This window comes from Neofelis nebulosa, chromosome 17 (genome assembly GCF_028018385.1).
Source record: "Neofelis nebulosa isolate mNeoNeb1 chromosome 17, mNeoNeb1.pri, whole genome shotgun sequence".
Classification (NCBI taxonomy): Eukaryota; Metazoa; Chordata; class Mammalia; order Carnivora; family Felidae; genus Neofelis; species Neofelis nebulosa.
This window is the reverse complement of record NC_080798.1, coordinates 10,508,949-10,531,625: the sequence shown is the minus strand read 5'-3', so window position 1 is coordinate 10,531,625 and position 22,677 is coordinate 10,508,949. Positions and strand designations below refer to the sequence as shown.

At 55.5% G+C, this 22,677-nt stretch overlaps 1 protein-coding gene across 1 annotated transcript in view; it reads left to right on the top strand.

Moving 5' to 3' along the window:
- ARHGAP35 (Rho GTPase activating protein 35) overlaps positions 1 to 14,410 on the top strand; it is a 122,765-nt gene extending 108,355 nt beyond the window's left edge. The window contains exons 4-7 of the mRNA XM_058707645.1: positions 4,236 to 4,313; positions 5,933 to 6,064; positions 13,014 to 13,119; positions 13,902 to 14,410. Of these exons, the coding sequence (XP_058563628.1) occupies positions 4,236 to 4,313; positions 5,933 to 6,064; positions 13,014 to 13,119; positions 13,902 to 14,259 (674 nt within the window). The 3' untranslated portion in view covers positions 14,260 to 14,410. The remainder of the gene's footprint in view (positions 1 to 4,235; positions 4,314 to 5,932; positions 6,065 to 13,013; positions 13,120 to 13,901) is intronic.
- The last annotated feature ends 8,267 nt before the right edge of the window (positions 14,411 to 22,677 follow it).

The window sequence follows — 22,677 nt, the reverse complement described above, 5'->3', positions numbered from 1 at the left end:
GTCCATCTAGTGAGGTTTCAGCAGGCCCACGCCTCGGATAGTTTCCAGAGAGCTGATTTGCAGCTTGTTTTCTGCCCTCCGGTGCTGGGGCAGGTGGCCACAAGGAGACAGCGCAGAGGACTTCTCTCCACGCTGGAGGTCAGAGTGGCCAGAAGATGGTGAATGGCCTGAGGCTGTGTCAGGATCTTCCGCAGTTCCTACGGGGCCTGTCCACACCTGGGGCTCAGACCAGGGCATTGCCACATTCTTGAGGGACTTTTAAGGCCCTGCCATTTGTGCCGTTGTTTCCTGTGTGCTGGAGGGAGCTGATATTCAGATAAAGGGAAGAATATGTAGAAAGTAGGTTGTATTTTCAGCCTATAGGAGGTGAAGCCTTGTGCCTGCTGACACATAACACAGGGCTTGCCAGAACGTTAAAGTGTGGATGATTGTGTGTGTGTGTGTGTGTGTGTGTCTGTGTGTCGTATGTGTGGTTACCTGGGATGTGAAATAGGTAAAAAGTTTAAATATGTCTGAGACGCTTTGGAAAAGTCACTAAGAAGAAAAGAGACCATTGGAAATTTACTAGGTCCATCCCTGACTCTGACCTTTGGGGGTTGACAGCATTAGGGGATGTGCCATCTCAAAAGCGACCCCAAATGGCGAGGACCAATGGACTTCACTCAAGTGTGGCCTATCTTCTGCGGGGAAGACTGTGGTCTGGACCCCAACCTGTTGGATAGATGCCAGACATCTTCCGGAACAGCACTGAGGCAGAAGGGTGACAGAGGCCCTGGACTTGGGCTTCTTATCATCTGTGTAGTTTGGGGCGAGGATTTCACCTTTTAGAATCTTCCTTTTCTCATCTGTGTTGTCACTGTCCAGCAGCTCCTACCATAAGGGCTGGAGGGTTCAGGGGCATCATCGTTTATTGAGTGAGTGAGTGAGTGAGTGAGTGAGTGAGTGAGTGGTAGGTGGATGTGGTGGGGAAGCACCCGGCTCAGTGCACAACATAGAGACACTCCAGAAACGTCAGTGCCGAAAGGGAGGCAGTGAGCAAGGTTGCCGAGCGGGGTTCGTCTGGGGCCTCAGGTTTGGAAAGTGCATGTACTTCTCCCTCCCCACAAATGCAGTGAGGGCAGCTCCTTTGTAGCCAGGCATTGCAAGGTAGGGTGTCCTTACGGCTGGCCCGTTAACCTTTTCTCTGGGGTGAAAGGCCTATGTGCAATTAACAGCTTTTAAGCCAGAGAATTGATGACTCTTGCTTCGATGTTCTTTAGAGTTCACCTGCTACTATTGTGGGGCCCCAGAAATAGGCTGCTGCTTTTATCTTGCCTGACGGGTGCCTCTCCAGAGGCAGTAATTACGGTGATAACTGACATTGAGACACTTGGCTCTCAGGAGCTCACTAATTGACTTCCGGGCCTGGTCCCGTCTCCACTGCCCACACTGCCTTCTGGTGTTGGCTCCGGGGCACATCCTCAGGGCCCCTTCAGCTAGCCAGGGTTGCTCGAAACCGTAGTCTTCAGGAGGGGCCAGGCTTGGTTTAGCCATGAGATCCCACTCTGCTCTTCACTGTGACTTCCTCGTCCTTTAGAACTGTGGTCTCAGGGGCACAGCCGTGGCCTCTCCTTCCCTGAGATGAGGACAGTAGAGGCAGTAGCCAGGGCCTGGACTCCACTTTAACCTGAGCGGTGCTTCCTGTGCCGAGGGGTCGAGAGCTGAAGGGTGGGGTGAGTCAGTCTCTCACCTGATCCTTTGTGTTCTTCTGTATTACTTAACTACATTCTAAGATTTTTTTTCCTTATCTAACGCTGTATATACTAAATCAGTTATAAAAGGATCACAGAGCTAAGTGAAAAAAAAAAAACTATAAAAGAACAAGAAAGAAATAGAGAGTACCTGCTCTAAAAATAGGAAAAGCTGTTCAAAGGTAAAAACAAAGGGAGACATCCGGGCGCCTGGGTGGCTCAGTCAGTTGAGTGTCGGTTGACTCTTGGTCTCAGTTCAGGTCATGATCTCACAGTTCGTGAGATAGAGCACCTCATCAGGCTCTCTGAACTGATAGCACAGAGCCTGCCTGGGATTGTCTGTCTCTCTCTCTCTCTCTCTCTCTCTCTCTGCCTCTCTCTGCTCCTCCACTACTCGGGCTGTCTCTCTCAAAATAAACAAACTTTTAAAAAAATGTTTAAAGACAAAGGGAGACATGATAAAGAAACAGACTGGTCCTGAAAACCTAAAAATTTTAAATTACATACCTCAAAAAATTCATTATACATATTTAGAAGACACATAACAAAAAGGGGGAATGTTGTAACATTAACATAGTTCCTTACTATTCAGAGGCCTCTTTCAAGTACACAGTGAGAGGGACCAGTCGTAAAAAATGAACAAGAATGACAAGAACAGGGGCGCCTGGGTGGCTCAGTCGGTTAAGCGTCCGACTTTGGCTCAGGTCATGATCTCACAGTTTGTGGGTTCGAGCCCCACGTCGGGCTCTGTTTTGACAACGCAGAGCCCGGAGCCTGTTTCGGATTCTGTCTCTCCCTCTCTCTCTGCCCTTCCCCTGCTCATGCTGTCATGCCCAATCTCTCCCCTCCTCCCCCTCTTTCTCTCTCCCCCACCTCTCAAAAATAAATAAACATTTTTTTAAAATTAGGGACACTTGGGTGGCTCAGTCGGTTGAGCTTCCGACTTCAGCTCAGGTCATGATCTCACAGTTTATGAGTTCGAGCCCTGTGTCGGGCTCTGTGCTGACAGCTCAGAGCCTGGAGCATTCTTTGGATTCTGTGTCTCCTTCTCTCTCTGCTCGCGTGCGCGCTCTCTCTCTCTTTCTCTCTCTCTCTCAAAGATAAATATTAAAAAAATGTTTTTTAATAAAAAAAAAGAATGACAAGAACATGAATAGGAAATTCACAAAGTAAGAAACACACATTGCCAAGAATCTGTTAAACTTACTAGCTTTCCAGAAAACAGAAGAAACATAATTGTGGGGTATTTAAACAGAAAAAAAAACTCAGGAAAAACTAAATGATTAACAATAGGACTGTTTTTAAAGTTACTGTATACTTTGATGTCTTTAAAAGCATGTTGTAAAGAATAGTTAATGATTAGAATAAGCTCACAACATAACTTTGTAAGTGAGAAGGTCAGGTTAAAACACAGCATTATCTCCCATTTAAAAAAAAAAATTTTTAAATTAAAACTCAAGGGGCACCTGGCTGGCTCAGTCGGTAGAATAAGGAACTCTTATTCTCGGGGTTGTGAGTTCAAGCGCCACGTTGGGCAAGGAGCCTACTTTAAAAGAAAATTAAGGGGGTGCCTGGGTGGCTCAGTTGGTTAAGCGTCCGACTTTGGCTCAGGTCCTGATCTCACAGTCTGTGAGTTCGAGCTCCACGTCAGGCTCTGTGCTGACGGCTCAGAGCCTGGAGCCTGTTTCAGCTTCTGTGTCTCCCTCTCTCTTTGACCTTCCCCCGTTCATGCTCTGTCTCAAAAATAAATAAACGTTAAAAAAAATAAAAAAAGAAAAAAAGAAAAAGAAAAAGAAAAGAAAATTAAGGGGCACCTGGGTGGCTCAGTCGTTTGAGCACCCAACTTCGGCTCAGGTCACGATCTCACAGTTCGTGAGTTTGAGTCCCACATCTGGCTCGCTGCTGTCAGTGCAGAGCCTGCCTTGGCTCCTCTGTCCCCCTCTTTCTGCCCCTCCCCTGCTCGTGCTCTCCCAAAAATAAATATTTTTAAAAGTTTTTAATTAGGGGCGTCTGGGTGTCTCAGTCGGTTGAGCGTCCGACTTCGGCTCAGGTCATGATCTTGCGGTCTGTGGGTTCGAGCCCCACATCGGGCTCTGTGCTGACAGCTTGGAGCCTGGAGCCTGCTTCCCATCCTGTGTCTCCCTCTCTGTCTGACCCTGCCCCGTTCATGCTCTGTCTCTCTCTGTCTCGAAAGTAAATCAACACTAAAAAAAAATTGTTTTGAAGTTTTTAATTAAAATACAAGAATATACATCAAAATGTGGACAAAAATTATCTTTAGCTGAGGTATTTCTCTATTATTTTAATTTTTACAAAAAATATTTTTAAATATTGAAGTAAAAACGAAAATGGGGGAAGTGGGTTGAAGCATCTAGGAAAGTCTGTGCTTCGCCCTCTTCCTCCCCCGTGTGGGCTCCTCGTGGAATCGCCCCGTCTTTGCTCAAGTCCAGTCCTGCTCATTCTCTGCACTCCCTGCTCCTAAGATACCTGTTTGTTTCTCCTCAGGACTGAGCACAGAAGGGATCTACCGGGTCAGCGGGAATAAGTCGGAGATGGAGAGTCTGCAGAGACAGTTTGATCAAGGTGAGGCCACAGCCTGGCTGAGCATCGGAGGCTCGAGCCGGTCAGGGCGGACGGGATGGCCAAATTGCCGGGGTGTCCTGCCGCGCACAGCCCCGGAGCCAAGAGGTGCTGGCTCTTGGTGACTGGTGACTGAGAAAGAGAAAGCATTTGGCCCCAGTTTGCCTTCCCTCCGAGGTCACACTGCCACTCGGAGGGGAGGGGAACGAGCCCTGCCGCCAGACGGAAGCATTCCCCGCGCCGAACCCGAGTCAGCCCGCTGCTCCCCCGTGTCACCGTCCACTGACCGTATTCCAGGTCACCTCTTGAGGTGCCTTGCTTCTCTCACCCTGGGAAGGGCAACGTGTGCCTCCGTCACCTCTCAAGGGCCTTGCTTCCCTTGCCCTGGGCCCCCGGGGCGTAATTGCAGGCACATAATCTGAAGTTGGGTTGCAGCAATATTCCCGTTTTGCCAACCCCAGGAATACCCTCAGCTATGACTCCCCTCCTCGCAGAGTCCCTGCACGAGAGAGACAAAGCGAGGGAACGTTTATGATCAGCTGAGCGTTGGGACCCAGACTCCCAAAGCTGAAGTCTCATGAGTTAGACTGGCTCTTGGCCGGGACTCCTGTCTCCAAAGCTGGGTCTCAGAGGTCTGAAGCCAGAGAGCTAAACTCTAAGTCTTAGAACTGAGCACACTGTGGGCTGAGAAGTCACACCCACTGGTGCCAGAAGCAAACGAGCCAAAGCAATGAAACTTCTCAGATGTCACCAGCCAGAGAGGAAAGTAAGCTGAGGATCAGAGTAGGGTCCAACCCAGCGTGTGGCTGGGCCTGGGGAGACCAAGCCAGATTCTGAAGCCAGGCAGCCCGTGTGAGCGTGTGGGACAGAGCAGCGGCCAGCGGCAGGCCCCCAACCCCGCCACGGCCAGCCGGTTAGCCAGCAGTGCGGGGAGGGCACGCACTAAGGAATCTTGCAGGATGGGAGGCCTGACGTCAGCACGAGGGTAGAGCCACATACTCCATTACGTACATGTATATATGCAAGAATCTGTTAATGGTTTCTACCGCCCCAAATGGAAATAGCTAGTGTCTAACAGTAGATGATTTCTTGTAAATCGGGAATGTAATAAAGCATTTAAAGAAAAGTGAAGGCACAGAGGTCATTGGTTTCATAAGCTGGGAGGGGCAGAGGGAGAAAGAGGACTCTCCTCACCCTGCCACCTTAAGGAATAAGGATGGAGTTGAGATTATTGGTAACATTCTGTAACCCACCGTGAAAAGTGAGCCAACCTTTTAGGAAAGTCCTTTGATTTTCCAAGGGGGTGGGGGGCGGGGGGGGGGTGTAAGGAAAAGGCAGGACAGAAGGAGGGGGTGAAGCTGCTTTATTCAAAGGATGACCTTGGAAGGAGGCATTGGGTGTTCAGCCTCTGTCTGCGAATCTCACAGCTTTTTTTTTTTTTTTAGCAGGGAATGCCACCTCCTGTTCAGTCTTTGATAATCCTGAGTCCCTGCCCAGGCTCCAGGCCAGCCCTGGGCAGCATCCCAGGGTCTTCGAGGTTTCTCTGCCTTTCTCCAAGCACTGAGTTTTCCTTTTGCTTCTTTCCAGCTTAGACTGACCTCACTCTCCCAACTTCCTTTCAGACCACAACCTGGATTTGGCAGAGAAAGACTTTACAGTGAATACCGTGGCTGGTGCCATGAAGAGCTTTTTCTCAGAGCTGCCAGACCCCCTGGTCCCGTACAACATGCAGATTGATCTGGTGGAGGCACACAGTGAGTACTGGTAACCCAGCCCGGCTCGTGGGCCCAGGCAGCACTCCAGGCTGACTGTGTTTGTTGAACTAAGGGAGAGGAGCTGAGCATCAGTAGAATGAGTCCTGTGCTCAGGGAACAGACACTCTGGCTCTTAGAGCTGAGGTTGGAAAGATATAAGGACAGGGAACTAACTAAGGATGCTGCTGTAGGGGCTTGTAGATCAGCCCCCACCCCTCCCACCCCCGCCTTTGTAGACCAGAGATGCTTTTCTAAGCATTCTAGCAAAATCGTTGCAGGTTCCCCCAAAACTCCATGACTTACTAGCCTGGTTTTGTGGCAGACTTGGGTCAAATCTGCTCCTATGCTTGTTCAAAGTGTAAGCGTGGTCGACACAATGTTCCCTGACCCTTAGTTTCCCTACAACACTGTCTCCGCTCCTATTTATGAAATATTAGGAGAGACCTCGAGGCAGGGTGGTAAGAGACCTGTTAAAGGGGGCGGGTATTTCTTTTCCCCTCTGCTTGCATCCCTCTTAACATCCCTCTTACAAGGAAGTTAGCATGTAGTCTGGGGCCAGCCCACCTCTGGGGGGAAAGGGATGGTTCCAGTTGCCCTGACCAGATGATCAATGGCCGGGGGGGTGGCAGGTCAGCACCTCTGGTTTTTTGTTTGTTGTTGTTGTTTTTAATTTTTTTAATGTTTATTTATATTTGAGAGAGAGAGAGTGAGAGCGAGCAAGCGGGGGAGGGGCAAAGGGAGGGAGACAGAATCCAAAGCAGGCTCCAGGCCCTGAGCACAGAGCCCTACACGGGGCTCCAACTCACAAGCCATGAGATCATGACTTGAATAGAAGCCGGATGCTTAACCGACTGAGCCGCCGGGTGCCCCAGCACCTCTGGTTTTAATGGCGACCTTTGTGAGCCATCCTGCCCGCCCTGCCAGCTGTTTCCACCCTGACCTGCTTCTCTCAGGAGGCATCTGTCCACCCGATTGGGAGCCTTCCCTCCGGGCAGCCTTTCCCGGACTTTGTGTAGTACCGCAGCTTCCCACCTTGTGGCACTTTTTACCTTTTTTTAGTCAGAGGCATCCTTCCTGCTGTGCAGCTCTGGTGGGCCGGGACCCCCAGAAGGAGCCATCGCTGCGCAGCTGCAGAAGGGAGTGTCTTGGCCGGTGACCATGGAGGTGGGGAGGAGGAAAAGGAGCCACAGGACTTTAGTCTCATCTCATCAGTGCCCAACTCAGAAGAGGGAGTTTCAAGCAAGCATGGTTTACTCACAAGGCTGGTGGCGTAGGCAGAAATTTGGGGGCAGTCGCAAATCAGGGTTTTAAGTCTTAGGTCACAGATTCTTAGTGGCTTCAGGAAATGGACGTGCCGACAAAAGCCCACCCCTGAAATGTGAGGGTGCCCAGGTCAGAACCTGGCTGCTGCCAGAACTGCGGGACCCCTGGGGTCACCTTTCCATGGTCTACGTACTCCGCGGTGCTAACTTTCACAACCTGGGTGCCACCTTTGCCTTGCTTTATCCTCATGGTCTCGGTGGATTGAAATCTCTCACGGCTCCTGATCTTATCCAAGCCCATCACGGATGGGGCAGGAGCGCATGGTTCTGGGGCTGTCGTAGGGTTGCCGGGCCTTCTTTCCCACCTGCTTTCTCTGGATAGGAGTCCGGGTTTCTCCAAGATGAGTTGGGTGGGGACAGGTGCCAGCTTCTGCTCTGATCCTGCTGTCCAAAGACTCCTCCAGCAGGCTCCAGGCTGGCCCAGATGTGAACCACATAGGAAATCTCTATGTGGAGCCAGCTTTCTCTCCACCTAAGCTTGTCTCTTGGCGGAAGTTGGGGAGAAAAGGTGTGGGCTGGTACTCCCCTCCTGGAGCCAGTGGATTCCTGTCAGCATTTGTCTTGACTTGGCGCCATCTAGAGGCTTGTAGAGTCCTGGCACCCGACAGAATCCCATTGTCTCTGCAGGAACTGCTAACATAGCATCTTTTTGGTTTTGGAGGGGTGTGGGGGGGCAGGAGAGGGAGGTGTTATTGATAGAGAATCAGCTGCCCTTCCTACAGCAGCTTCCCTGGTCTCCACTGCTGAGAAAGGGAGCCCCTTGCTGCAGCAGCCTGGAAAAGGGTGGAGATTTCTGCTTCCTCTTCCCATTGTGTGTTTCCTGTGCCCAAGCCAGTCAGCTGGGGTTCCGTTGTCTTGAACCTGGGGGCAGGAGGGTGGAGAGGATCTCGCTGACATGGCACCTTTCAAGGCCACAGCAGTTGAGTGAAGGTGGGCTGTGTATGCCCTGGGGTGGCTTTAACCAGGGGCACCAAGTAGGCAGTACCAGTGTTAGTGTTAAGGGACATTATGAAACGAAGATTCTCAAGCCCAAAAGTAGCTATTCCCAGCCTGGCTGGGTTTCCATGGCAACATCAACTTGACCAGCTCTTCCCACTTAATACCTAAGAGCTGTTGTGTCTGTGTGTTCAGGGCTTGAGAATGGTTTCAGATTCCATCACAACAAATATCAAGGTCACTATCAAATTGTTTTGTTAGCTGCAGAATTTCACAATATTGAACATTGCTGAAAATGTGTGCACAAATAGAGATTTTTGTGATGATTTACCATTTATCTTCCTACCACACTCAAGGTGATGTGTGGGTGATTCAGAAATGAGTGACAGTAGCATCCGTCACCCACACTGCTGGGGAGTGGCACGCTGGGGCTTGACCTTCCATGCAGAGACGTCGTCCCTGCCCTGCCAGGGTGCAAACGTTAGTTACCTGCCAGACAGAATGAAGCCAGCTGAGCTGGAAGGGTAGAAAATGCAGGGTGGAGGGCTTTGTGGAAGAGATGGCACCTGAGCTGTGGCTTCAGGGAGGACCAGGATTTCAGGAGGCAGAGAAAAGGGCTTTGGGTTCCCTGTTCATCTCACACGCGCACCTCATCCTGGCCCTTGCCAAATACTGTCATTCGTTCTTGCCCCACGTCTTCCCCTCCTCCTCTTATGACACCGCCAGCCTCACCACCACCTATTTAGAGCCCCTCCGGTCCAGCCAGTCCTGTCCTAGGTCCTTTATGCCAGAGGGACCTAAAGCTAGCTCTGTCTTGGTCCAGAAGTTCTGAGCCTAAGGACCTTTGGCTCCGGGGCCTCATTAGCCCCGTAACTACTTGTAAAGCTCCATTTGTGCAGTTTAGTGTACAGAGAAGACCAGCAGCTTCCATCAGATTGTCAAAGGGATGTGGGACCCAAGTGGTTCAGGGCACTGGCTCCCGTCTTACCATTCCCACTGGGAGACGGGGTGCCTTACAGCTAGAGGCTGGGATCCTGCCTCCTCTTGTCTGTCGAGATAGCTGCTTAAGGTCACAGGGGTGTTCCTCGCTCACATCCTGGCTCGTACCAGGCCCTGTGTGGGACAGGGACAAATGGCAGTAGACAGAGGAGTGTGTAGTCCCTGCCTCGGTCTGGTGGGGTAGGAGGCATGGAACAGGTTACTGCAGGGTCACGCCTCCCGGAGAGAGATACCCGGAATCCTCCATTCCAAGCCCGGCGGAGTGAAATCTTGGCCTTGGACTCGTTTTGTACCTGAGAGAGAGGTAGAGGGTGCATGCTGTACGTGCCTGCATGCTTCACTGAGAGGGTGCTGTGACCTTGAGCCACTTTTTTCCTCTTCTGGTGGTGCAGGTGTGCGAGATGGTCGAAGGCCATCAGATTTTCCTCCAGGCACTGTGTGGGGCGGCAGCAGGTCCAAGCCTAGAGCCTGTCTGATGGCCTGGGGTGACGTGGGCAGCAGGGCGGCACGGCCAAGGCAGGGGCTGTGTGTGGGATCGAGATCCCTGACAGCAATTTGTGTGACCTTGGGCCCGTATTCTTACTTCTCTGAGCCTTAGTTTCTCTGTATACTGTGAGGGGTGTGGCGAGCTAACCTCTAGGCTGTGGCCTCTGGCTGTCCCCTTCTCTTCCTCCCGAGTTCTTAGGGTATGTATTAGTTCTAAATTGGTTCTAAATTGCCTGGCCTGTGTAAAAATTTTGCCTCGGTTCAGCTGGCCTGAAAATGCCTCTTCTGAACCCGTGTTGCCGTCTCCATCAGCTGAGACCTCATTTCACAAGTATGACATGTTAGCTGGGGGGGTCCTTGCCCTGTAGAGGGCCCCTCACCACCCGAGTCGTCCTTCAAAGAGGATCTGAAGCCGGAGAGCGCCGCGGCCTGGCAGAAGGCAGGGGACCCGGAGCAGACGTGGGGGACCGGGAGACGGAGCCTGTGCCCGGCCGCCCTCCCCCCACCGGTCTCACGTCCTTGGCGCTGCCTCTTGGCGTCGCCCCAGCCAGCGCGTAGGGTGAGCCTAGTGCGGTGAGGGCTGCGCAGACAGCCGCTCCGAACCTGCCCCGCTAGCACTCTGGCCTGTGCAGAGGAAGAAATCACTGGCGTCCCGAGCACCGGGAAGAAGATTGACTTGCTTGAGGGGGGAGGTGAGCGAGATGAAGTCAGAAGGTGGTCAGCAAGATGGGTCGTGTTTTTCGTGAGACAGACAACAGAGGGCCGGGCCCTGCGCCGAGAGGCTTCCTGTTGTCTCCTTGACGTCCTTGCTCCTCCTGCCAAACCCTGTGCTCCCCAGCACTCGTGAGCACCTGCACCCTGAAGCTGGCTGGAGAAAGGGAGGGGAAGCATGAGTAGGGGGGCCATCTAGGTCTTCGTTGGGCACCTTGCTGCCGCACCACGTGGCATTCCTGAGAAAGGGGCATGAGTTACTATCGAGGCAGCCTGATACCCCCACCTCTGCCTCCCCCCCCCCTCCCCCTCCTCCCAAGGAAGACCGAGGGAGCCAGCATCCCTGTGGCACCATGGATGGGAAGGAGAAGACCGGCACCTGTCACTCCAGCCCCGCTTCCTGCCTCTAGTCAGGATGGCAGAGACCCGCTTTTGGGTGAAGGCGCCCTAGGGGTCAAGTGCCTGATGAAAACACACAGCTGCGTTTGTGCCGCACCGGCGCCCAGCAGACACCTGGGCCGGGCTTGCATCTGTAAGGGGGCGCGATCGCTTTTTTATGAAGTGAGATTCTGAGCCCTGCCTGTGCTTCTCAGGTGTCAGGACGATCGCGCATCCTCCCTAGAGCAGTGTACTATTTTTAAGTAAACTTTTTGCTGAAGTTTAACAGTAAAAAGTATTTGAAATTCAAGGCCGGAGACAAAGCGTGCTCTCAAGGTGGAACCCTTAAAATAAATCCTAGGCGCAGAGCAGTGAAGGTGATAGTGACCCCACCCAGTTCGCTCCCTTGGCTTTTCAATCATTTTCTAACAGACAGACGCTATCAAAACACTGTTGTTATCAAGTCCCAATCTTGAGTCCTAAGACTCCCCAGTTTCATGACCGTGAGCCTACCGGCAAAAGCTCTGGGTCGCTCCGGCCCTGCCTGTCTCTGTGGCCTCCCTTCCCGCTGCTTCCTGACACTCGGACCGCCTCCAGATGCTTACTGTGTGTGTGCTGTTCCTTTCACAGTATGGCATCACCATCCCCAGCCCCTTTGACAGACAAGGGCCTGACACTCACATGTGTCACTCACCCAAGATCCCACAGCTGGCGGGTGTCAGGGACAGAATTTGTGCCCAAGACCGTGTGGGTTGGGTTTGGCTCTGTCCCACCGCACGGCCCTGGCCCCCTGCCCCTTGCCACCCACCCCCCTACCGTTCATGCACCACCTGTCCTTCCTCGCCCAGCTCGAGCCAGGCTCCTCCTGTGCTTCCCCAAACCGTGACCCTCTAGGGGCAATGCCTACCGCAGAGGTTCTTAACTTGGAGGCCACAGGCTTCCTAAGGAATGTGATGGGTTTGGGCGAGTCCGTGAACTCCAGAGGTCGTAGACAGGGTTGTACACGGCCTATCTGGGGAGAGGTTCTGGAACTCACATCCAGCCCAAAGGAGTCTGTGCCCCCAAACCAGTCGGGAACCATCGTATTTTTTTAGCGATCCCCCCCGTTCATCCACCCCCATAAGTATGGGATAGCTGTTATCTCTTCCTGGGCCCTACTCTAGTTTTTCTGAGTGCTAGAGATCACCTTCAGTTCTAAGAAGTAGCCACAGGGGGATCTTTCCATGCTCGAAGAAATCTGTCTAGGCTGGCTCTCCTAGCCAAGATAAGCCAGGCATATTCAGGGAAGGGAGGTGGGATCCCAGGAAACACGATATCCACAGCCAGTCAGTGATGTTTGAGTCCCAGCTCTGTCACCTCTCTGGGTATGAGATTCCTTATCCCTCAATAGGGCGACAAGCCCCTTCCTCGTAGGACAGCAAAGACTTGCTGAACCAGGCCTGGTGTGGATAAGCCCTTACTCGAGTTAGCTTGTTTTCACACTCCCACCACATTAGGATTCCATGATGGGCAAAGTGTGGGTGGTGGTGGGGGAAAGGGGTGCATAGGCCCTTTGATGAACTGCATGAGAATTCCCCCACTGTTTCCATCGGCTCCTCCGATAGGGGGATGTGTAGAGGGTCCTTGTGTCTCTAGGGAAAGGACAGAGCCCTGGTCTTGTGACAGACTCCCTCCCCTAGACAGTCTGTGGGCGTGGGTGGGTGGCAGTGCTCACCCGTCTGCTCAGGAAGCACGCGGGCTTTCTGCACCGGGATTCCTGTCTCCGGGGGCAACCGGATGAGCGAAGAATGGCGTTCTGTATGGGGAGTCTGTGTGGATCGTTGAGTCTCGGGTGGTGGGGGGGCCAGGAAGCCCCAGGCGCACAGTGCTCCCCTTCAGCAGGGGCCTGGGACCCCGAGGTGGGCCCGGTTGCTGGGTCGGTGCCACCGCCAGGTGTGCCCGCTGTGGGCACAGACTTTTGGGGGGAAGAGTGGGGCTGACCTGGTGTAAGAGCCCTGGGCCACCCCTAGGCGGCCCCCGGCCCACCAGTCTCACCACCCGCCCAGGACTGCCATCTCTCGAGCCCGCAACACCTACCAGCTGTGGCCACGGAAGTCTTTGGTTTTCTCTTTCCTCAGAAATCAATGACCGGGAGCAGAAGTTACATGCCCTTAAGGAAGTACTCAAGAAATTTCCAAAGGAAAACCACGAAGTCTTCAAATACGTCATCTCTCACCTGAACAAGTATGTGGCCGGGCTTGCCCTCGGGTCTTCCCTCCACCTGAAATGGCTAGTCAGGGGCCGGGCCGGTGAGCAGCAGCGTGACGCAGAGCAAGGCCCTGTCCTCAGCCTGGCAGTGATAGGGCTGCCGTCTCCCTCCTCAGTAGGCCACGTCTGGCTCATCAGGGGCATCCTGGGGTCTCGACTCCTCCTCCCATGTCCGTCCTGCTTCTGTCTGAGAGGCCCGTGTGGCCTCGGGCATGCCCAGGGTCCTCCGCGGTATGTGACAGAACACTGCCAAGGTACGTGTGCTGTGAAGAAGCTCGAACTCGTCGAGTACGTGCAGGAGTGTGGGCAGGAAGCCTGGAACTGTTTCCCGGATTTATGTACAGACAGAGTAGGTTGGTTTTCCAGGCAAACCTGTTCTTCTCTCGCCAGAGTGGTGTTTGATGGGGTTCCTATTCCCTCTCGGTGCAGCCAGAGCAGTGTCACGCACTTTGAGGCCCGGGCGATTGTCCCTGAGGCAAGACCTCAGAGTCACTCCTCGGGGGCTGGCCCTGTGGCGACACCGAAGCAGAGGACCAGCCCTAGAGGGTCTCCAACCTCGACTTCCAGGCCAGGCCCGGGAGAGCTGTGCTCGGGCCTTTTCTCTGTTCAGGCTGTAGACGGGCAGGCGGGCAGAGCGGTCTGGGGTGTCAGTGAGCACGAGCACACATGGGACAGGGCAGGGTCCCTGCTGGCAGAGAGCCTCATCTGGGGCCCCCTGCCCTGTGGAGCCCTGACTGTGAGTTTGGTGTCACCCACAGAGTCAGCCACAACAACAAGGTGAATCTCATGACCAGTGAGAACCTCTCCATCTGCTTCTGGCCCACCTTGATGAGACCCGACTTCAGCACCATGGACGCCCTCACGGCCACGCGGACCTACCAGACAATCATCGAGCTCTTCATCCAGCAGTGCCCTTTCTTCTTCCACAATCGGCCCATCAGTGAGCCTCCCGGTGCCACGCCCAGCTCCCCCTCCGCCGTGGCTTCCACCGTCCCCTTCCTCACCTCCACACCTGGCACGAGCCAGCCGTCACCCCCCCAGTCGCCTCCACCCACTCCCCAGTCTCCCATGCAGGCCCTGCTCCCCTCCCAGCTGCAAGCCGAACACACGCTGTGAGCCACCGAGGCCTGGGGCCAAAGGTGACCTTCTCTCTTCCGCGGGGTGGCATGTGGCCTTGAACAAAACCAGGTCCACTGGGGTAGGAGTGGGGAGAGTGTCCCCTCTGCCCTGTTACCTTCTCAAGACCTCAGCGGTAGCACCAGCCCCAGTCCACACCTTGTGCTGGGCCATCAGGCTCCCCGAGCCCAGCGCTGCAGACCCCGGAGCCGGCCGTAGGCAGCAGCCAGAGGGCGCCCTGCTCTCTGACTTGGACCTTCTTGAGGACTGAACTGGCCAGGCAGTGGCCCCCGTGACCCTCTACACGCTCCCTGCTCCCCAGACCACTTACCCCGCCTGCCCGCGCACAGCGGCCTCAGGGCATCGTTCACCGCTTGGACAGAGCCCCGGCCTCTGCCAGTGGAAGCGGGTTCCGAGATCTGGGCTGCCCCGGGGCGGGGTCGGCGGTCCCTGCAGAAAACAATTCCCGTCCGTTTTGTCCACCTCTTTCCACCTTCCGCGTCTGCACTTCCACCCCCGTCAGGGTGGCGCCTGTCCGGTGGCCTCCTCGGGAATGCGCGGGCCGCGGCTCTGTCAACCCAAGGTACCGTGCTGAGGGTGTACCCCCTGCAGGTCAGAACCGGGGGAGGGCGGCTGTGTGCCCGGACCAAGAGCGTGGGACTCCCCTCCACTTGGGCACGCCCCCTCCCTCTTCACAGGATCTGGCCTACGTTCCCTTTAAAACAAGGGAACGCTGGAAGAAAAACGGAAAACCCCTCCGATAACTCACAAAAGAAAAAGGAAGAAAATCCAGACCTCGAGACTGAGCTCTCCTCCCACCTCTCGGAGAGGCAAACGGGGGGCGGGTGGCCCTTGCCTTGGTAAAAGCGAAACGGGGATGCCCAGGGGTGGCTGCCAGGAAAGCTGTTGGGGTCCCACTGATACCCTGTCAGCAGATCCCCTTTTCCCAAGAAGACAGTTCAAGCCCTTGGTGGGAGAGCTTGGGAGACCAGCCTGGATCCTGGTCTGCTTTGGAACACACTACAGTGCTGTGGAAACACTATTCTGTGCGGGGGTGTGTGTGTGTGTGTGTGTGTGTGTGTGTGTGTGTATGTGTGTGTGTCCCTGTTAGGGTGGCGCTGGGGGCACCTGGGGCTTGGTTTAGTCATCCTCATCCTGGGCCACCGAACACCACCAACCCAGTGCTGAGGGCACTTCATGGGAAGTGGGTGACATAGGGGGAAGTGTGGCCCGGGTTCCTGCACAGGGACTGAGGGCCTGGGGGAGCAGAAGTCACAGAAGCCGTCGGAGTCATGAGGAGGGTGCCGGGCCTGCCCGTCACTACAAGCCCCGTGGCTTTCCCCGGCCCTTCCTGGGAAATGGCCTTCCCCTCAGCCTCCGCGCCCTTCCCACCTTCCCACCGGGAACCCTTCGAGTGCCCGCCCCCGTCTCTCCAGTGCAGCGGCTGTGCTGAGGCTGCTACAGATACTGGCTGCCCTCCACTCCTCGTGGCCGGGCCGTGGCCTCTGCAGCGGGGGAGCCTGGCACAAAGGTGCCCCGGGCCCAGGTCGTGGGGTCCGGGGCCCTGCGTGCCACACAGCCTCCGGGCCTCTTTGCACTTTAAGAAGCAACGCCTGTGGTGGGTTCCCCGATGCCCTGGGTCCCCTCAGCCGGTGGCCTGACAAAAAGCTGCCTCGGTCTGGCCCCAAAAACTTCCTGTGGGGCGGGGCGGGGTGGGGGAGGGGGGCGTCTGCGCTCGCCGACTGCTCCCTTACTGTTCAGAGTTCTCGTACGGCAACATAAGGTGCTTGGAGAATACTACCCCGCAAGTTTTACCGCCTCTTTTTAACACTAGTCAAAAAGAAACCCAAGGTACATGAATGTTTTACATAAATGCTGGATGAGGGCTCTATTTCCTGGCCGATCTGCACCTGAGGCTTTAGGCCCGGGTTGGCTTGTGGGTGACTGTGGTGGCAGACCCGTGGCTCTGGCTCTCCAGCTCCCTCCACTCTGAGTCCCGGGCAGGCGAGGAAATGACTCCACAGAATTAATCTCGGCCTTTTTCTAGATCATGCCCACCTGTCCACGCCCCCCCCCCCCTCCCCAAGGCAGCCCTTCAAGGTATTGGGTGGGCGTGGCCTGGGACCACCTTCCCTCCTGTGGACGGGGACAAAAGTAGCCTGATCCCCACCCACTGCCTGTTTCCTCGGCCGCCCAGTTTGTGCTGGTGCACCAGGCCAGGTGCCCCAGGCCACCACCTGCTGCCTCGGCTGTGCACGGGGGACTCCACAAGCCCCCAAGTTCCCCTCATTCTTGAGACTACCAGATGTGTAGATGGTGACTTTTCTGGAGGGGGGGGGGGACCGGGGGGCGCGCTGGGAGGAGGAATACTTGCTTTGTGCTCTTCCCCTCCCCGTCCCCCTCCCCTTCCCCAGAGTAGCAGGAGCCGGCCTTCCCCAGGGCAGCCTCTGGGCCGACGGTGCCCCCTGGCAGCCAGCTCAGGGAGCCCCTTCGTGTGCCTGCCCTGTGCCCTGCCGGGGCTTTAAAAGGTGTGGGGGGCGGAGCTGGTGGCCCGTGCCCCACAAGAGCCACAGCGCACAGGAAGTGCCAGGGACCGAGCTTCCAGTTTTCTGCTGCTCCAGACCGACTCGGACTAGGGGGTGTTTGTCTTGTCACTCTGGGTTGGCGTTGCCACTAGTGGTAGTTCTGGGCCCTGGGCTTCCCCCTCCGGTCGGGGGTGAGCACCCAGACCAAATGGGCACTTGGGTAGGACCCAGAAGGGCAAGTCTGGGCCCATGTCAGGCCGTGCTGCTTTAGATGGGTCGCTCCCCACCCCTCCGGTGCATGCGGTGCGGTCAGCTCTGAAGTGTTTTCACAAATGATTCTCGTGCGAGGTGCGCCACGGCTCCGGAACCGAGGGCAGGACAGGCTTAATGAGCCTTGGCCGAAATGGGTGAGCAGGTCAGCAGAGGTGGGGGACTTGCTTCCCGCCCGACAGCTAAATAGCGGTTTGCCCGGGAGCGCTCTGCCTGGCCCGCGTTTGACATCCACAAGAATGTGGTTGCGGTGACATTCAGTGGAAACGAACAGCCCTTGGTTGTGAGCAGAAGGCTCCTTCTAGAAGGCTCTGACAACTGAGGAAGGGGTCGCGGCGTGGCTTGCGAATTCGCCCCGAATTCTTGGCTGTGTTGTGTTGGGGATCACACACGGCACATTTATTCCTGCTCTCTGTTGAGTCGGTCTTCCCGTCACTTGACGTGCTGGAGTGCTGAGAGATACTCCGTACGGTTTCCTGTGTCTACACCTACCGCCACCCTGCTCTTCCTGCTGCCGGGTGTGATCCTTCCCGCCGAACGTGTTGGTCTTTGCCAGGTGGGCAGAGGGGGACGTCCTAGGAGCAGTGCGCCTCCGCCCCGGGCCCCTGGTCTCGGGAGGGAGGCCTGGAGGGCGTTCCAGCCTCGGCCCCGAAACTTGAAAAACACACTGGGTAGAAGCCCCTCTCCCTCTGTGCCCCCTCCCGCTCCTGCGAGGACAGCCACACTGCCGCGGGGTTCCCGAGAAAGGAGTGGACGCCGGCTCGCTGCCGCCCGCCGAGGGCTCTGCCCACCGTTGCTTCTCCAAGAGAAGGAAGCCCCAGGGCGGCTTTCTGGGGGCCGGGCTCCACATTCCTGCGCGGTGGGCACGGTGTGCCCTGGGGGCCGGGACAGCGGGCGCCGCACTCGCTCCCGGGCCCTGCCGACTCGGCGGCCGGTGGACGAGGAGCCGCCCTCCTGTTGCTTGGCAGGTTCAAGCCACTCGTTTGCGCTTAGGTGAAAGGACCGACCGAGTCGAGTCCGGGACCGCTGGCCCCGGAGAGGGGGTGGCATGGGGGGAGGGCCGCCGGACTGGCCCCCGAGTCGAGAGGCGGGAGCCACGTCCGCTCGCCGCCCTGGGCCAGCGCCCGCGGCAGTGATGTTCCACTTTCATGTAGTCAAGACAGGGCGTAAGTTATTGTTTGCATAAAAGAGAATCCTGTTCCCTGTGTACATTAAAAAAAAAAAAAAAAAAAGGCAATGTCTCTGAATTGTATGGGAATAAAACTTGTTTGAAAATTTGGAATAGTGCTGCTGCCAGCTTATTTTTCTGGTACTTGTATTTTCACATGTTAAATGATCTTTATATATGTTGAATTAACAAATATTTTGAGTTTCCTGAGGGAAAAAAAGCATATTAATGGTATTGAAATGTGTTAGTAGTCTGGCCGTGTGCCCAAATTTCTGTTTTGCAGCAAAAGTGGAGAACTGTATGTAAAGAAAGTATAACAATTATTTCTTTGTATTTTAGGGGCTTTAACCAGGACATCATCCTCTAGTTGGTGTTAGGAATGTTTGCTTAATTTCCAGACCCCCTTTTTTTTTTTTTAAAAACACGTTGTGGGTTTTTGAGGCTCCAACCCGATTAGTGCATGGTCAGCCGTCAATCAAGGCTGAAGCATCTCTGACTGAGGTGGTTTTGTTTGGTTTTGTTTTTTAAAATCATGTATTTGCTACAAAGTAATGTATTCGTCTCAATGGGAATGGTGTACAAACTGAAAAGGCCTTATGTGATATGTATCATAGTTAATAAATCAATCTTGTAAAAAACCAAACCTGAGAGACATGAAGGCGGCCCCTCCTGCCGGGCCCAGAGCACCTTCCCCCCCTCCCCTGCAGGGCACAAGGGTCCCAGAGCACCTTCCCCCCCCCCCTCCCCTGCAGGGCACAAGGGTCCCAGAGCACCTCCTCCCCTCCCCCTGCAGGGCACAAGGATCCCTGAGCACCTCCCCCTCCCTCCCCCCCCCCCCCCCCCCGCAGGGGACAAGGGTCCCTGAGCACCTCCCCCCACACAGGGCACAAGGGTCCCAGAGCACCTCCCCCCCCCCTCCCCTGCAGGGCACAAGGGTCCCAGAGCACCCCCAGGAGAAGACCTTCTTGCTGGGGGTGCTGCTGGGAGTTGACTTCCTGGGCAGCCCTGGAGTGTTAGCCTCTGTTAACCGCCCACGTTCTGGACAGTGCTCCTCCCACGGGAGCCTCAGTCACCCAGATCTGGCTACTCTGCCCCCTCCCCTTCTAGGCTCCCTAGGTCCACTCGCAGCCATGACCTTCCTGCCCCTACTGCCTCCGTTCCAGCACAGGCCCAAAGTCCAGCTCACCTGGCCTCTGACGATAATCCCAAACCCTAAGTGGCCCCCCTGCCCTCAGTGTTGCCCCTTCTAATCCTTCATTCCCCAAAGTTAATCCAGAAGGAGACCTATGGCAGGAGTGGAAACCAGTCCCCATACAAGCCCCCTCCCCTTCCTGTGCCTGCGGTAGATGTGGCTTGTTGACCACGGCACCCACGGAGCTCGAGCCCAGCAGGCCTTGAGAGGCAGCCGCTGGCGATCAACAGAGCTGGCACTGGAGAGGCCACCTGCTCGCACGGGCTTCTGGCCGGGCTGTCACTCAGATGCTGTGACATCCATGCTGGAGCCCCTCGCACTGGATTCAGCCTGCCTCTCCCACACTCCTCCCAGCAGCTCCCCGGCATCAGTCAAAATCACGCGCGTCCCCGAATGTTGTGGCTGCTTCCCGCACCCAGGTCTTTGCTTGTGCTGTCCCCTTTGCCTGGAACTCCTGTCCACGTGCCCCCACACCTCAGCTATATCCTCACCTGACCCCTCAAAGCTGGTCGCGGTCTAGAAATGCTTCCCTGACCCTTTCACACAGTGACTCTCCCAACGGCTATTATTTGCCTGCTCTGGGAACTTCTGTAACTCCCCGTAAATGCCTGAGCATTTGTCCTCGTTTAAAACAAAATTCTCTACAGTATACAGTTGGTACTCAATGGTGCGCTGGCATAAACCTGTCTATAGCTCTCCACGTTCAGGTTGTACCTATATACTTGCACCTCTCAGCTGCCCCCACCCGACTGGAGGGCTTTGCGGAGCAGGGCCTGTGACTCCCCCCCCCCCCCCCGACATGTCCTCGCGAGCTGCCATGAACACGGTGATCCGTTTGGAGATGGCAGTGGTCTCAACCTCGCCCTTGACTTGATTCTCCATCTATTAAGCCAACCTCTCCCATGTGACCCTCCAGCTCTGCTCCCAGCACCGCACTCACCCACCTGCCCGTGACACTGTACTTGGCGAGTCCACTGTGGCATACCCACAGCCAAACCCCTGACCCTTTCTCCTAAGCTGTCCATCTCCTACAAGCCAGATACCCTGGAGGCCTCTGCGTGTCCTTCTCCCTTTCCCGTCAACCCGGACCACCTCCACGGTCCGTTGCACCTTCCACATAGCTGTCCGGCCTGGCCACTTTCCTCCACGTCCCCTGCCACCGTCCTGTTTCAATCTCACCTAGGTGTCTGTCCCGGCCCCTTCCCTGGCCTTCCAACGTCCCATCCCACCCCCTCCCTTCCACCTCCTCAGGCAGCCAGAGGGAGCTTTCCAAAACAGATCTGGCCCTGCTACTCCTCCCTCGACCCCTTCCGGGGCTCCCCAGATCCCTTAAAGGAGAGCCCCAGCATTTCAGCCTGCCCACCTCTGGGGGGACCTTCCCTTCCGCCTGCGTTCCAGCCTTCAGACTCCCAGGGGACCCGCCCCCCTCAGGCCGTCTGCAGGGCTGCTCCCTCCCGGAACACTGTCCTCCCCTCCTGGCCACCCCTCCTCGCTAACACCCTCCTCCTCAACCACCGACTTGCTCAGCAAAGCCCTCTGTGACCCCAGACCAGGACGCACCCATTTGCTTTCAAGGAAAGACAAGCTCTCGTCTTTAAGAGCATTCTTCTCAGTTTGTTACTCATTCAAATTGTTATTTGCCACTTAACACACTCTTCCTGAGCATCCACTCTGTACTAGGCCCCCGAGACACAACTGGGAACCGACATCTAGTGAAACCCACAGTACACAGGCAAAGAAATGAATGTGTGCCATAATGTCAATCAAGCACAGACAAGGAGCTAAGGATGTGGATTTGGGGCCGCAGGGATGCTTTTGAGGGTGGTCAGGAGGACCTCTTGGAGGAGGTGACGTTGCAGCAGAGCAAGTGAGTGAGGCACTCGCCTCGGGTACAAAAGGGATACAAAGACTCCGGGATCAAGATAAAAAAAAAAAAAAAATGTACCCAGGCGGTGTCTTTTTTTTTTTTTTTAAGTGCAAAAAAAAAAAAATCGGTGTTCACAATTTTAGATAAAACCGGATCGATAACGGTGTTGAACCATACCGAATGAAGCCTGAGGCCAGCGGAGAAATCCTAAGACGGCCTGGGGTCGGCAGGGAAATGGTGGTGGGTAGACAGGAGCGGGGACGGCCAAGTGGAGAGAAAAGGCCGGACCGGACGACTCCAGGGCTGACACTGATTACCCTCCGCGCCACCCCCACCCCCACTACCCTGCGACACCCAGCAGCCGGAGTCTGTCCCCAAAAAGCACATCCTAGGCGCTCCCGAGCCCCCGCCGGCGAGTGCGGCGATGCTCCCCGCGGCCACCAGGGGTCAGCAGAGCGCCGCCCTCCCAGCCCCGGCCGAGCAGGACCGCGTGGGAAGCCGGGTTGGTGGCGATCTAAGGAAAGGGAGTCAAGGATTACGGGGACCAGTGGGGACCGGGGCGGGGGCGAGTTCTGAGAAATGGGGCTGGCAGCGGCCCAAGAGCAGACTGAGAAGCACGGGGACGAGCTACTGCTCCTGTTGTTTCTTCCACCCACCCATCCATTTCTTCCTTCAGTCGCAGCCAGGCCACACGGGGCTGCAAGCTCGTCCCCAGGGCGCTGTCGCGTGGTGAGGCAGGGTTGGATTTGCAGGAGTTCGGGGGAAGGAGAAGAAAGTGGGGACTGGAGAGATCGCTCCATCCCGCCCTCCCCCTCCCCCTCCCCCCCCCCCCATGGGATTACAGAGCACACAGTGGGTGTAAATGTTAGCAAGGTGAAGAATCCTAACAAAAGCTAATGACACTTACAAGGTATCAGGCCTTGTTTGAGTCTTTTTTTTTTTTTTTTTTTTTTACTCTATCAACTCAGTTTTCCCACAAACTCCAGGACGTTGTCATTATGCCCATTTTCCAGATGAGGAAACCGAGGCACAAAAGGGCCAAGTGATTTGTCTGACGTCTCAAGCGAGTGAGAGGGAGCCAAGGTTTGAAGAAGCCCTGCCATCTGACTTCCAAATGACCAGGCTGGCTGTCGGCACAGGGCCCAACGCGGGGCTTGATCCCACGGAACTGTGAGATCATGACCTGAGCAGAAACCAAGAGTCAGACGCTTCACTGACTGAGCCACCCCGGCGTCCCTCCTCCTCTGTCTCTTACGAGGACACTGGTCACTGAGGTTAGGGCCCACCCAGACGATCCAGGATGATCTCCCCTCGAGATCCTTAATTTAATTACATCTGCAAAGACCCTTTTGCCAATAAGGTCAAATAAGATCACTTTCGTAAAGTCTCCAGGGTT